General features: G+C 26.0%; 1 protein-coding gene across 1 annotated transcript; it reads left to right on the forward strand.

Annotated features, from left to right (window-relative positions):
- The first annotated feature begins 6,036 nt into the window (after positions 1 to 6,036).
- On the forward strand, positions 6,037 to 10,855 carry LOC113553533 (vesicular glutamate transporter 1-like). Its single transcript, XM_026956900.1, has 10 exons — positions 6,037 to 6,121; positions 7,776 to 7,950; positions 8,296 to 8,366; positions 8,507 to 8,607; positions 9,010 to 9,127; positions 9,211 to 9,388; positions 9,483 to 9,754; positions 9,844 to 10,090; positions 10,183 to 10,310; positions 10,387 to 10,855. The coding sequence occupies exons 2-10, from the start codon at positions 7,815 to 7,817 to the stop codon at positions 10,552 to 10,554; spliced, it is 1,419 nt and encodes a 472-aa protein (XP_026812701.1). The 5' UTR covers positions 6,037 to 6,121; positions 7,776 to 7,814; the 3' UTR covers positions 10,555 to 10,855.
- The last annotated feature ends 6,560 nt before the right edge of the window (positions 10,856 to 17,415 follow it).

A 17,415-nucleotide genomic window follows, 5' to 3' on the forward strand; every position in this document is an offset into this window, starting at 1 on the left:
AGTAAATAGTACCTAAAAATGTATAAAAGTTTAAGTTTCCGCGAATACCGTTTTTAGATTATATAAAATAATTAACATATTGTTTTTTATCATTTAAATAAATTATTTCGTCCAAATTAAAACTTAAAATGTATATATAAAAAAAAAAAAATAATTCAATATTTTTGTTTTATTGTTCCAATAATATCTACTTATGAGAAATCGTGTAGGTACCTAACATATTAAATCTTCTAAATGTTGATATAAAACAAAACATTTTTATGAATTTCTAATTATAAAATAATTCACTAATTTAATAATATTATTATATTATGGTATATTGGTATTTTTGTAACAAACCCGCACAAGGGCATCAATATTGCATACTTGAAGTGCCGTATTAAATTTTTAATAGTATTTATTTGTCATATTTTAATATAACGAAAAGTAACAAACTACTATTTAATATCACCACGTACGCTCTTATGGGCTATAATGCTATATTATTATTAATACAAGTATGAAGTACGGAAATCATAGTTTATTAACATATAAATAATTATATAAGTTATTTTCCTATTTTATACTTAATCTACATAGCTTTTGTTGTCTATAACATGAATCTGATTCATATTATATTATTATATCACTTCACAGTTGACAATATTCAATCGATAATTAACTAAAACGATTACTAAACGAAATGTCTAAGACATATAAGTATTTGGATATAACTTCCTTCAATAATTCGTATCATAATATAAATATTATTTATATATGAATTGAAAGAAATTTTTATTATTTCATTATTTAATTAATACAAAAATAATTACAAAGTATTAAATAAAAATAATAAAAATTACCTACAACTTTAAGCTTAGCTTGTAGTGATTTAAATAATTTAGTCATACTACATAGCACTCATAGCAGACAAATAATATTCAAAAAAACATTTACTATTAAAGATTTCTATAATTTATTAGTTTCTTTTAACAGAAAATCCTTTGCAAATTTAATGTTAAAAAAGTCTTGTTATTCTTTGTAGTGTATAGTATAAATGATATGATTACGCAAATAATATATAAACCTTTAATGGTTTTATGTATTAAAAAAATAATGTAAATATAAAAAAAGAAAATAAAGAATTAATGATACTGAAAACAACAACGTTTTAAATTATCGTTACAAACTTTATAAATTTGTGGCTCCCTAAGTTAAGGTTAGTGACCACCCCTGGAATATAACATCGTAGTACTATTTTCATATTATCATTATTAATGCAATATTAATGATATGGTAAGTACTTAAATATGAATCAAAATATATACGTTGTTATATTCATTAACTCCTATTAAGAAACACAATAAAAGCACTCTACACTTGAATGAAGTATCATTGAAATATATTTATTTACAAAATGTGATTATATTGATCACCTTTTTTTTTTTTTTTTATAGTACTCGTACTTTTACTTAGATAAGTGATAACTGTGAACAGGATTAATGCTGAATAAAAATTTCCTCATTATTATAAAATTTGAGGTCTACAAAAAAAAAAAAAGAAAAAAAATTGATTTAATTTTTCTGTCTAACAGTGTTTTTATGTGAAAATGTGAATTTGATGCGAACACATATCCGGTGTCAGATTTCTAGGTAATGAGTACATAGGTTAGGTTAGTTTAATCTAATTAAAATTTTATTGAATTAAGAGTTTTGAATTAATTAAATCAACAATGCATAATTAATTCAATAAAACCAATTTTATTACTTATTTGTATGAATGTAATAAAATAATTATTGTTTGTATTTTTGTTTTTATTAGTTCAAATAAAATTGTATTTATTTTAGTAATTTGAATTTGTTAAATTAATAATATTTTTTTTTAATTTATGGACATAATATGATTGAGTTATAACGAAAATAAATATAAAATTATTTATAATGATGCCGGTTTTATTATTATTTTATACTCGTTATATGCATCCACCATCGGGTTTTCCCACTGTTTAAATATGTTACTGCAGTTGCAAAATCTCGTTTATTGTTTTTATGTAAAAAAAATAACATTTTATATGTAAGTGCTTAAATCAAATATAGGTGAATGGACATGCAACGAGGGTATAAAAATTATTTTTATCCTTTTTATGACAATTATCACGGTAATATTTCATCAACTTCCGCATCGAACGATTCCTATTCTAACCCTTCCAGTGTCCAGGAAGTATTAGAAACAACTTCAAACATAGATGTGTCTGATTATTTGCAATGGAAAGATCCCTCAGCATGATAAGTTAAAGTTTTTTTTTTTTTTTTTTTAAACAATTTAATAATTTTTAAATTTGTATTAATATTTAGTTGTTTTAAAACTAAGTGCAGGTACCTGAAAACAAAAGTTTCTGTTTTTTTTTTATATTTAATAGTTAGCTAAATTGTTTAAAAGTTATTATTATTATTATTATTATTTGTTATTCCCAAATTAAATATTTTTTAGTAACTACTTCATATTTACAACGAATACAGATGTTTATTTGTAAAAAAACACTTAATAGATTTATTTTAATAATTTATTTATGTATGTGCCTACCTTAATATATTCCGAAAGAGCATTGACTATTGCTTCACAAACTTCCGGAACTATAAGTGAAATTGACTGAGTAGATATTTTAAATTGATACATCATGCTATGGTAAGAGTCTCCGGTTGCCAAGAACCTTAAAGTTAAAGCTAAACGTTCAGTCACACTGATAGAAGTTCTCCAATTAGTATTTTGTTTGTGGATTGCTGGACCGATGACACATATCAAGTTTTCGAAATCTTCGGTTGACATTCTCAAAAAGTTTTTAAAGCTAGATCGCAGTTCTCCATTTAAACCAATATCATCATCTTGTAAGTTCTTTAGAAGTTTATCAACACCAAACAATTTTTTTTTTGTAAAGTTGGTTACCCAAAAACGTCTTTTAATCTTATTTTTTATTTTTTTATTTTGTAATTGTAGGTAAATATACCCAGCGCCCAACATAAGTAAATCTTCATCATCTTCAATATCTCTTTTCAATTTCCATATTTTTACTCACAATAAAAAAATTATTAGTACTAAGTAAGAAGAGTTTTGAGAGCTAGAACTGACGGAATGACTGAATGACCACAAATGGACGAAATAAAATAGCGAGTTTATTTTTCGGTGTGGATAACTAAAAAACAAAAAAACAAAACACAAACAAATATTTGAATTTTGTTCATGTTTTGTTTAATTTTTACCAAACTCAGTATGGACACATGTTTTGTTTGTGTTTTATTTTTTTCAGATTTCAAAAAGAAAGGTTTGTGTTTTGTTTTTGTTTTGTTTCTGTGTCGTCTCTGTGTGGATCCACTTTTATATAAAAATCTATTTGTATGCTTAATAATATATACACACAACATTTGTATAGTATTTTTAGATTATTATTATATTATTACAATACTAATAATTATCCATAATGTTATAAATTGAACAATTCGATTTTAATACCATAATTTATTGAGAGTATTATGTTGCCTACTGCTGTCATAATTTTGTAATGTATTAATTTGGATTATTTTTTAGAGGTATAATTTAAACATATTGAAGGATTTTAAATTTTAATAAGACATATTAAAAAAATGTAAATTATAATTATTATTATTCTTGTATGTGTTATTTGAGATAGTAGATTTTTTTATCAAAAAAAGTTATGTTTAATACTTATTTGTATTCGAAGAACATTTTCATTTATTTAGTTATATCTGACAACAATATATTTAGGCGCGTAATATATTTTTGTGTATGATCTTGGGGTACTATTAAAATATAACTAAAAGGTTATATTACAATTACAATAATGCATTGCAAGTTTCCTCACCACCTTAACACATTAAGCAAGTCGATATTAGATCAACCTTAATGTTGTATGAGGTATTGCACGTGGCGCGTTTTTTTTATTGTGGTTTCCCCGAGTATTTAAACTTTAGGCCTAATCCACATAGAGGATAATGGGTGAACTGCTAGACAGCTATAATAAGTGAAACTATCACGATTTATGGTGTTATGCATATTTTAAGCTAAAATTATAATTGTTATAATAAATTTTTGATTTAACATCTTATGTGCCCAAAAATCTCCCATTACCCTCATTGGCAGTGCTGAATTCAAGACGTATATGATATTAACGATGATCCAAAAAAACGGTAATCATTGTTGTACAATCTGATTTTATATTGAAAATTTATAAAAAAAAAAAAACGTACTCCACAATTAAATTGTTGTGTAATTTATATTTCGTTTATATTGATATATTTTTGTCAATTGAATTCAACGCTGTACATATGTATAAATAAACATAATAACTGAAAATAATTATAATTAATTCGTGCACATAATAAATTATTATAATTATTTCTAAAATTACACTGATAAATTATAAACTTACCTGTATTACATAACCAATTTTATACTAATAAAATAACTGTGTAATAGAGAAGAAACATATTTTTTGCGTATCATTATTCATTCGTTGTATACCTAAAGTCTTGTAAAAAATTAGAACAAAAACATTTAAAATTAAAATTCACTATAAAAAAAAAACAGAAATATTTAAAAAAAATTGTACTAGGGATAAAAAAGATTAACAGAATATAGTAAGGTTTTATAACTGAAGTATAAAAATAATATAAATTACAGATGTGTACATTATACTCATAAAATAAACATAATGTTTAAATAATATTATTATCATATGTGTCATTCTAAATTATAATTAGCCAGCACAGCATTACGATTTAACTGATCATTTTTATATAGCCGACATACTTGTAATATTACAATATGACTAATATCAAAAAAATTGCAAAAATAAAAATATATAATACTGTGTTATTATAAGTACAGACAGTATACAGTACTACAGTTATTATGTTTATCGAATTTATTTATTAATAGCATAAGCATTTTGTTGAAAAGATATTATTACCCCCGAAAACGTAATTTAAGTATATTATTATAAACATCATTAAACACAATGAATTCAAAAAATAAGTATAGTAGCTAGAGCACCAATTATTCGCAGTAATATTCAATTTTATAATTCAATCATCGTATTGGAGTAATTTTAATCGGAAATATTAAAAAAAAAAATGAAGATTAATACTTTATAACTGAAATATTATAATAATAATATGGATTATTATACCTAATAATATAATATAATTTAAACGACTCATTTGTATAAAATAATATATTCAGTATGTTATATTGTTATTAACTCATAATAATAGTGTTGTAATGAACATTTTAAATCTATAAAACATTATCATTGCGAACATACAATCTGGATACTATTATTTGTCAAATAGTTAGATCGAGTAATGACGAAATTTAACGTCGTAGATTGACAAATATAATAACACTACTACAAAGTAACATAGCCATATATTTATATATATATATATATATATATATATATATATATATATATATATATATATGTGTGTGTGTGTGTGTGTGTGTGTGTGTGTGTGTGTTATCATACGGTATAAAATTCATAGTTATACAATTTAACTAAAAAAGTGTTATTTCTATTGTACAATATTGACGATAAAACGGACAATCGTGATTATAGTGGTCGCATTTTACCATACAGTACAGACATATATTATGTTAATTATTAATATTTTAGTGAACGATACAAGTTTAGACGTTAACTTAATTTTCAATCGGGTTAATAATATGCAAATTCCTTACGTATATATCATATGATGTATAGTTTGAGATACTTCTAATGCAATGCTTAAATTAATTATAAAATAACTATACTTTTAAATTTAAATTATTTATATGTTATGTACAGACATTTTTCAGACAAATGCCAAAATAATATTTTATTGACGAATTCAACGAATGTATGAAATTTAAAAGATAAAATAATAATGTTATGATACATATTATAACATTTAATCATTGAGTTTTTTTATCTGAACACTGCACACATGGGTTATGTATAATTTATACACTCTATACATTTTCAGTATTTAATATCAATAACTATAGTCAGGAGGTATCATTGGTTATACTATGCACTTTGTCCATAAGATACACATACCGGATCTTCCTCTCACTCATTTCGATTAATGTAAGTGTTACATATTATTTTATAGTAATTATACTGATAGATAATTATGTATGATATAAAATATTTACCTACATATTATATGATTGTGATATTGTATAAGCTATAGAGAACAGATTCGTTATGTAAATACACTTTTATTATACTAAAAGTTAGTTTTATAATTATTTATATTAGTAAAACCTTTCTTTTTAAAACAATTTAAATGTTAATAATTATTTAAACATACAACTGCAAAAAATTAGAATGTTTAATGTATAATCTACTCAGAACTTTTATTTTTTGTTTGTATATTCATTTCATAATATTATGTATTCTAAAAATCAAACATTAAGTAGATAACTTAAATAAAACTTTACCATAGTTAAATAATTACTGTTAAAATACTTTTTTGACCATTTAAAAAAAAAAAAAAAAACAGTTCTTTTACATATCCCTTATTATGTTAAATTTAAATGTTTGCAAATTGTATTTTTAACAATATTTTAAATTATACAAATTATAAAAAAAATATATTAACAGGACGTATCATCCCACAAAAATATGTCGTAAAAACTTGTTTTCGTAGTTCCAATTATAAGGTTTTTACTAAAGGAGTTTACGAAAAAACACCTATAATAAAAATTGTAGAAATTAGTTTTATCTAGAATCGTATAAAGTTCGATTTTCAATATTTTTTTGTTGTTATTAAAATAATGAATACAATAAAAAGTAAAAATAAAAACAATAAAACTAATTATAAAAAATATTTGACGATAGAAAAAGATATCAGAAAATGTGCTTTATACGATTGTAGATAAAAATTTCCTGTACAATTTTTATTATAGGTTTTTATGCTATATAAGCCCTCAGTAAACCGTATTTTTGGAAGTACGAAACCATGTTTACGGTTCAAAAATAAAATTACGTTCGAATATGTGTTGCGATATCGTCAACGTCAGCCTTCGATACTCAGTGTTTATACCTCTACCCGGCGCACAACACCTATCGTATCGTAGACCAAAGCATGTTTTTGTAGCACAACAGCACATAGTTCATAAAAACCCAAATTATTATCAATACGGAAATAATAATACTGAGTATGTTTGGTATGATTATTATTTAATTTTATTCGATTTTATATACGTTATTCGTATATTTGTGCTTAAAATGAAAATATATATTTTTTTTAAATTGAAGTATTTTGTGTGTATATTATTTTTGATAAAATTAGTGATCTGATTTTTAATAAAAAATTCAAATTTTAAAATATAAAAAGAAAAACCGGAATATCAATAACGAATATTGTTTTATATTTTTCTACAATTAAATTTTTAAACTCGTAACCTACCTATTATAGGTATAGGAAAACAGGTAGTATAGACGACAAGTAACGGGACGGGCCGCCGACTGCGAATACTGGGCCACGGCCATGGACGCATGCTTGCGGATCGCGAAAACACTTAATAGTGCATTCTCTCGGACGTTGTTTATGCTTCTTTGGGTGATACGTCCTTCTAATGATAAAAAAATATTAAGTAAATTATAGCTTGTTTATATGAATTAGTAATGACTTTAAAGGAGTTTTAATGTATTCTTTGTGTTTAAAAATAAATGTCAGTTCGCTATAGACACCATCATAACAAATTTGAATATTTACTATTAAAAAATTGAACAGCTGAATCCATCAACAAGCCTTTATTGCAAAGAGTGGAATATGAATTTCTGGGAAAACGAGACTAATTCTTCTCCTCACTCTCAACAATCATCGTACAGACTCGTCGACAGATGTATCCGTTTGAAAACTACATATTGGAACAGAGAATATACAATAATTTTGCTCGCGTATATAGGTAAATCGTAGTATTTTTTTTAATAAGAATTTATCCTACACGTGAAATTTAATATTTTATAAAATATAGTTACTTGTTTATCAGCTGTAGATATTCCGGTAATTCTCAGTTATTTTTAACCGTTAATATATTTTAGTATACAAAATTTATATTTCAGTTTCGGTGAAAATGTGTCAACATTCTATTTGAAAAAGGCAAATTAAGTCTTCAATTATCTTGTATTTTTTATAGCTGATTTATCATTGATCAATATTTGTAATTAATACTGGTGCTACTTAAACTTGTTAGACAAAAATATATAATGTAAAATATTTGTAAATAATATGTGATTTTTTTTTTTTATAGGTTTAACAATTGTGTCGTGTCAGTTTAATATATACTATGAGTATTTCGACTCTTTGGTAAATCAAAATAAAGTAAGTGTCTTCCATACAAAATAATTGTTATTATTAATCTAGATAAGCCGCTCGAAGTAACAAAAAAATTTGATAATTTGATAATACCTATTTTGATGTTGCTTCATTTAAATAATGTTATGTTATGTATGTAATTACAGGTTGACTCTAATCATTTTGCTTACATAGATTACTACGAGTATGGATATTATATCAGTTTGATACCTGCCGGTATCTTGGTTACCATTTATCCAGCTCACAAGTAATCGACCGATATATATTTATTACATTCATACGGCTAGGATTTATAATATGAATATATCGTGTACATTTAAATTTGACAAAATTTGTTAGTACAATTACGAGTAACGAGATACACATCAAAGTCTTTAATTCGAGTGCAATAATTTTATTTTAAGTGATCAAAATAAGAACCACTGTTTTTCTGACTTCCTATATATGTACTATGTCCGGGTGATGCTAAAATATACAAAAATATGCTAACACATATTTTTAACAATAGGTAATTATAATACAGTAACTGTATTACGGGTTTTCTTTTTATATCGCACAACCGTATTCCGACGAACATATAAATCCTAGCCAAGCCAATCCTAAAAATGTACTGTCGCAATGCAATGTAGTTTTATCATGATGTTTTCAGTATTTTTGGGATTTCCTTTACCATTTTGTCGATCTGTTATTTAATCGCAACCACGAGTGTATGTTACGTAGACGCTCACGTGCATTTCTTCTTACAATTCTTTTTGGGAATGGCAATGGTAAAAATAAGACGATTCGTTGTGAAGTGCGATCTCATAACACACGTATATTATAATGACAGCATATTGTATTAATGCCCTAGGCCACGGTGATTATAGCGATTGACAGGGTTTGGACGTATTGGGTGCCACTGGATAAGCAGACAATACGTCACGTTCCAATAGTCCTGCACGAGATTTTACACGAAGGCGGATATATTTACTACAGCATAACCGAACTAAACCACATATTTTCATCATATACTTTAACTCTGTCTATGGGTAACTCATATATATTATTTTAAAAGTGGCGAAGCTCGGCGTACTTTGACTACCGAACTAATAATCGCATACGGTATAAACTATACTTGAACAGGACTGATGGGGTTGGCGTGGTACGTTGTGTGGTTCTACGTGATCAATGGTAACCAATTTCGGAGCCTGAACGTCGATGTCATTTTATTTGGAGGTTCGAACAACCATCGATATTCTTTTGAAACATCCGGTTTTTCGTTAATCCGTTCAATCGTGTCGGACATACCGTGGAAGTCGTTGTATACTTCAAAGCCCGTCCTCGTGATTGCTCTATTATACGTGTGTAATGTTCAAATAATTAATAGAAAAGCAGATGGTGATTTCTTCTCTACCGTATGTGGTATCTTATTGAATACGTTTCAATGTATCTATATTTCTCTGTTTACGAAATCAATATTAAACACATTATATTGACTATACAGGAATTTAGTGAATGGAATATGAGAACATGGACTATCATAATATTGCTTCTCGTCGTCATCCTGGCAGAATTATTTCCCGAGATTATTATATCCACTTCAACAACCAACATCAGAAAGTTTTGGACTTGCTTATATTTCGGTTTAATGAGCATATATTTTTTTCTGGAATCTATTATCGGCAACGCTTTAGAAACCAATGAAATTTTACATTTTGTGCTTATAGAAATAGAATTTCTTTATACTTTTGGTAAGTATATTATTAAGCCATGTGAAACATAAAATATTGAAAACTATTTTTTGTGATGTCATGAATACAAATTACATAGCTCTTTTTTATAGGATTCTACTTAAACTATTTGGATATCGCGCCAGTTTATGCTAGCTTACTTTTTAGTCTATTGCTGAGCATGCATTATATTTCAAGTTTATTTTGGGAATTAGTCCTAAAAACAATAACCAATTTTAAGGTAATAGAATAAAATATTTTAAATGTTCTTAGTATTTTCAAACGAAGTTAACTGACGTTATTAAATTTTAATTAAGATACTAGACGAGGCCGGAATTGATATGTTTATGGCAGTAGTATGTTTAGCGATGGCAACGTGCTATGGTATTTTTGCTTCAGCGGAAGTTCAACCGTGGGCAGCAGACAGATCAGTAGAAGAAAATCAACAAGATATAATTGAAGACGACGGTATACCATCTGTGTAACAGACGAATGAAATACATTTACTACTGTAAACAATACACATTACACTCAAATGCGTCATTTAGGCAATATAGATATAATACAATTATTTATATTTAGTATTGTAATTGTTAATTTGTGTTGATTAAATGTATTTGTAGGTTTTAAAATATTTATCGGAAATAACCAAGGCCGTATTTGGAGGTTCAATCATCCCCCATACTTTTATAGTTCATACATTTAATTTAGGAAACTCAATTTGCTAAAATAATTTTTCATGTACATAATAATATTCGTTACTATACATTATTAAAAACCAAATTTTATGTTCTTAATATATACTATTAAATAATAATAGTTTATGCATATGAATACGAATTATGATATAAACATTTTTTATCTATAATATTTTATGTATACTATAAATTGTAATACATAGAATTATGATTATAAATGTTGTTGATAATAACTACTACTTAAGTTATCTAACAGAACCACCCATATTACAGACTATTTGTCCCCGAAATATGGCATAGCATTTTTAATACATTAATATATTTATTATTTTCGATTTAAAATTTTTTTTAAACGTAAATTCGACAATTTGTTACTGATTAATAGCAATTATTGATTACTACTACAAAGTTTACCACCCAATATTATTTTTCAAAATGAAGTAAAAAAATACTAGGGCTTATACCAGGATGTATAAATAATTAATAGATTTAGCGCTTAGATTTTCAGATGTTATAATGCATTTACCACTCATTTTTCTAAATTAAGATGACGAATAGGACAATATTTGTATATTTAATATACCCAAATATTAATCAAAAAGATTACTATCAATATTTTGTTTTTGTTTATAACTTATAAATCATATGTAATTATATCTTTAATCCACATATTTCTTCAACTAACATGTTTATTTTACTTAAAATATTAAAATTGATTTAATAAAAAATAAACAATATTTTACTTATATTTTAGAGAGCACCAACAATCTTAAATTGTGTTTATTGTGACATACAGAAAAAATGGAACAATTATATTGGATAATCTTGTTGTCCTTAAACTAAACTGTTATAGCATTTGAAAAATATTGCCATCAATCCCGATTTCTAATTATGCAAGTAGTACTTTCTACCTAAGTAGCTACACTAAACTATTTACTTTTATTTTTATAAAACTGAATTTCGTATCTTAAATAATAATATACTTAATATGAAATTGTGTAGCTATTTTATATTTTTATCTGTTTAAAAAAATAATTTTCAACAATTTTAATGTTGACACAAATGAACAACTAATCGTTATTTAATAAGGTTGATGTACCTATAACAATTTCAAATATAAAAATGTATCTAGTAGCACATTAATAGTATAGTTTATGCATAGTTATTAAAGCTTTATGCGTGTTTAGACAATATAAGATGATTGATGGTTGGAAATGTCCAATATTAAGCCATTGTCCAATCAACGAAATAGGTAGGTAGGTACTTCACACTTCGTCTATTATGTTGTGTACTTTGGTATGTGTATATATAGTATGTGTTAAATTATTATCACCAAAACTTAGATCATGTACAATATAATATTATGTAAAGGTATTAAAAGACAACGATATCGTATTTAGAAACAAATTATTTTGTTTGCAAGAAGGCAACTTACATTTGCAAAATTCTAAATGTAATAAAATAATTAGTCCAGGACATCTAGTAACGGACGTATGAGTCAAGTCGAATCCTAAAAAAAAAAAATGTGCCAGAGAACTAATTCAAAAATAGGTCATCGATATAACCGACTTGTAGGGAAAATCAAATCTAACCAAAATGTTTCGTTTTGCAACCGTGTAAAGAAAAGTTCGCCATCCCTGTATATAGGGTATAATAAACGTTGGATTGATAAGTACCGTCATTTTTGATTTGTTCACCAATTTACTGTAAAGATACTGTTCAAACTGCTGTTGCCTCTTTACGGTCCGAACCGGTACGCGCAAGCGCCCAACGGACCAAAAGCTATGTGCAACTATTCGACTCCCTTCCATCACCGCGACTTTTATCACCACCGCGCCCGCTTTTCGTCGTCGTTCACAACCAGTTCGTCATCGTCAGCGTATGCGCATAAGGCATCATATCTGTCTGGTGACCTTTGATGCTTAAAAAGTTATATTCTCCGTCGATTATTGAATCTGATTCGTATTATATTATCATATGACTTCACAGTTGACAATAAATATTCAATGGATAATTAACAAAAACGATTACTAGACGAAATATCTAATAAGTATTTGGATATAACTGCCTTCGATAATCCATTATAATGCGTATTATAATATTTTATCTATGTACCTAAATATGGAGGACATGATTTTAAATAATTTATTAGGTTCTGTGAACAGAAAATCTTCCGTAAAATTAATTTTTAAAAAAGGTTTTATTATCGTCTGTAGTGTACATTGTGAATGCAGAATGATGATATAATTATGCGCATGATATGTATAGGTTGCCTCGAATTTAAATTTACGAAAAACGGTCGTGACGACATTGCAAGAACTCCGTCGATTGCCATATGGATTGTATTTAACTTTATTTTCGTTAAGCTTACACTAATAAATTACAGTATTTGTATTCAAATACATTATTTCTTATTATTATTTTAACACAGAATATATTGTTTGTATAAATAATATCACAAAAAGCTTTGATAAATATCATTTATTAATTTATCAGTTTTACTCTAATCGTAGAATAGTCCGATAGTTTCTGTTCAAGTAATTCGGTTGCGTCACATCATAATAAATATTATACAATAAACTGTGTATGTTGGAATTTATTCATGGCCACAAGTTACCTTTGAAATTGATAACAAACGAAGAAGCTGTTTTTTAATTAAAAAAAGTGTACTTAATACTTATTTGTATTTTAAGAACATTTTTATTTATTTACATCTGACAACAATATATTGAAATGCGTAATATATTTGAGTACTACAGTACTTTTGCATTTAGTATATATTATGTTAATATTATTTTATATTACAATTACAATAATGCATTGCAAGTTTCCTCACCACCTTAACACATTTAGCAAGTCGATATTAGATCAACCTTAATGTTGTATGAGGTATTGCATGTGGCGCGTTTTTTTTATTGTGGTTTCCCCGAGTATTTAAACTTTAGGCCTAATCCACATAGAGGATAATGGGTGAACTGCCAGACAGCTATAATAAGTGAAACTATCACGATTTATGGTGTTATGAATATTTTAAGCTAAAATTATAATTGTTATAATACATTTTTGATTCAATAACATTTTAATTTAATCTCTTATGTGCCCAAAAATCTCCCATTACCCTCATTGGCAGTGCTGAATTCGAGCATTATATGATATTTACGATGATCCGATAAACGGTAATTATTGTTGTTCGATCTGATTCTGTAATTCAAAGTTATTAAAAAAATCGTACTCCACAATTAAAATGATATATATATATATATATATTGATTTATATTTTTTTCTACTGAATTTAACACTGTACATATTGTATAAATAAACATAATACCTGAAAATAAATACAACTAATTGTTGCATATACCTATATAAAATATAAATATAATAATACTATATATACTATTAAAGTGGGTAGTTTTAACTAAAATTATTAAAATTATTTCTAATATTCCACTGATAAATCAAACTTACCTGTATTACATTACCATCTTTATTTTAATAACTGTTTAATCGAAAAGAAATATATTATTCGTTGTATATTTAAAGTCTTGTTTTTCTTTCTTAAAAACCAACGTTAGCTGACTGACTAGGATAATATTAGAACACGCAAACACACAAAAATACTCGATGACGCAAAAGATTCTTAAAAAATTATTCACTAAAAATTAACATGTAAAAATAAAATTCATTTTTATAAAACACAACTATTAAAAAAGGTATACTTAGAATAAAAACAATTAACATTTATAACTGAAGTACAAAAATAATATAAATCACGTTTACAATATACATTATACTCGTAAAATAAACATAATGTTTAAAAATTATTATAATAATATGTATCATTCTAATTAGCCAGCAAAGTATTATGATTGAACTGATTATTTCTATCTAGCCAACATACACGTAATATTAAAATATGACTAATGTCCGAACAGTTACAAAAATAAAAATATATAAAATACTGTGTTATTATAAGTACAGATAGTAAAGAACTGTAGTTATTATGTTTATTGAATTTATTTATTTATAATAGGTATAATCATTTTGTTAAAAGGATATCATTACCTACAAAAACGTAATAATTTAAGTATATAATTAACTGCATAACACGATGAATTCAAAAATTAAGTATAATAGCTCGAGCACCAATTATCCTCAGTAATATATAATTTTATAATTTAATCGTCCTAATAGTGGAGTAATTTTAATAAGAAATATTTTTAAAAAAAATGTAAATTAAAACTTATTACTGATATTATGATAAAATTATGGATTATTATACCAACTAATATGATATTATCTAAACAATTCACTTATATACAATAATATATTTAGTATGTTATATTGATATTAATTCGTAACAATAGTATTGTAATGACAATTTGAAATCTATAAAACGTTATTATTATCGCGAAAATACTATCTGGATACTATTATTTGTCAAAAAGTTATTCCATCAAAAGTACAGTTCACATCACATGTAAAAAATGTAAATGTATCGTAGTCGTAACAGAAACCACTTACTGCTGCAGCTGTGAATTCTCTAATCTACACTACCAGATGTGTTACGAATTTATAAAATACTGTTAGAGTAGGCGACATTAATTTACATAAAATACTCAATAGTAATATTAATTAATTTAATAATATAAATAATTACGATATTTAAAACTATGTCCTATTGGCTATTGTCATTCCTGTACAAAAAAAAACTACTTTCAGATCGAGGAACGACGTAATTTGATGTTCTAGATTGGTAAGATTCAAAATACTAATATAATAGTTGGTAACATAACCTATCTTTGTTATAATACATTATTATAACATTAAATCATTGAGTTTTTTTTATCTGAACACTGCACACGTGGGTTATGTATAATTTATACACTCTATATATTTTCAGTGTTTAATATCAATAACTATACTCAGGACTCAGGAGTTATCATTGGTTATGGTTATACTGCACTTTGGCCGTAAGATATATATATATCGGATCTTTCTCTCATATATTTCCATTAATGTAAGTGTCATATTATATTTTATAGTAGCTAATAACTAGTTATAACTAGTTATATTGATAGATAACATATGATATAAAATATTTACCTAAATATTATATGATTGTGATATTCTAACTTTAAGGCACGTGAAAAGATTTCGAGGGCACGCGAATACTCTATTGTATTCTATAGTACAGATTCTTCATGTAAATACAATATATTTTATTAATACAAAAGTTTATTTTATAATTTTTGTTAAAACCTTTCTTTTTAAAACGACGTAAATCCATAAATGTAAATAATATTTAAACATACAACTGCAAAAATTTAGAATTTTAAATGTATAATCTATTCAAAACTTTTATTTTTTGTTTTTATATTCCTTTCATAGTTTTATGTATTCGAAAAAACAAACATTAAGTACTTGTACGCAGAAGCCTGCGAGTATACACGACAAGGACGTATTATCTTATAATAGTCGCACAGAAAAATAATACTATAATATAATTTATTATGTAACTCAAATGTAGCGAACAGTACTGCAGAAGAAGCGAAAGTTTTTAGGCGGTCATCAAAAGCTCCGGCTTTAGCAATTTATATTAACGGTTAAAAACGAATTTACAAACCATAATGAGGGCGAGAGATCAACAAACTTTAGAAGTAGCTATGCAATTAGCAAGAAAACTAGAAATCAAGTAACAAAGTTACTAAGTAACTAAGTTCAGTCATCAATACGGAACTAATATAGGTAATAGCGCTAAATAATATCAAAAAAGATCAAAACGCAAATAATTATAACAATGATAAACGTAGTTGGTTAAATAATTATCGAGGTAATAATAGAGGGCAGAAATGTAAAAATTTCAATCGCCTAGTTTTAATACAGAAAATATAGATAAAAAATGATTAATTGACACATTGTAATGCGGCAGAATACGTAATAATAGGTTAACTGCTAACCAACCGCCGATTTATAAAATGCCGTGTAGATTATACCACACGCCCAACAAAAAGAGATCGATTTAACAATTAGTTAAAATGGAACAAAATTATGTACGAGGAGTGAACGATCAACGGTCACCTTTTAATGCGCCAATACTTTTGGCAAAGAATTTTATCAGATTCATCCGGTAAAGATCAATTTCGAATACTACCTGATTGATATTTTAGAACACTTAATCAAGTAACATTAAACGAATTCCACCCGTTACCAAGTATTACTGAAAATATTTCGTCATTTTTATTTCTTCGTCACGACTGCATCACGACTTATCAACGCTTAATTGATTGGCCCGTTACACCCAGCTGATAATTCATGTTTAAATTTTAATACAAATCTCTTTACGGGTCATTTTGACGTTGGACAAATTACGAGAACTGGTACAGTAAACAGTTTTTGATAGAAAGCTTTTGTGCAGATCTCCGTAAAAACTTGCTTAACGTTTAAAATATTATTAGTTATATGGGTTTATTATTAGGTGAAAACTAATAAGTGGGTCATCGCGGTTGTAGATTGATGATCTTTAACCTCGTGAACACCTACGATAAAATCAAGAATATTAGACCTAAATTCTAATTTGTGAAATATTTCTTTATTTTTTTTCAAATGTTATCGTTACATTTTATTTTATTGTATTTAATGGCATGT

The sequence above is a fragment of the Rhopalosiphum maidis genome, chromosome 2, assembly GCF_003676215.2.
Source record: "Rhopalosiphum maidis isolate BTI-1 chromosome 2, ASM367621v3, whole genome shotgun sequence".
NCBI classification, from domain to species: Eukaryota; Metazoa; Arthropoda; class Insecta; order Hemiptera; family Aphididae; genus Rhopalosiphum; species Rhopalosiphum maidis.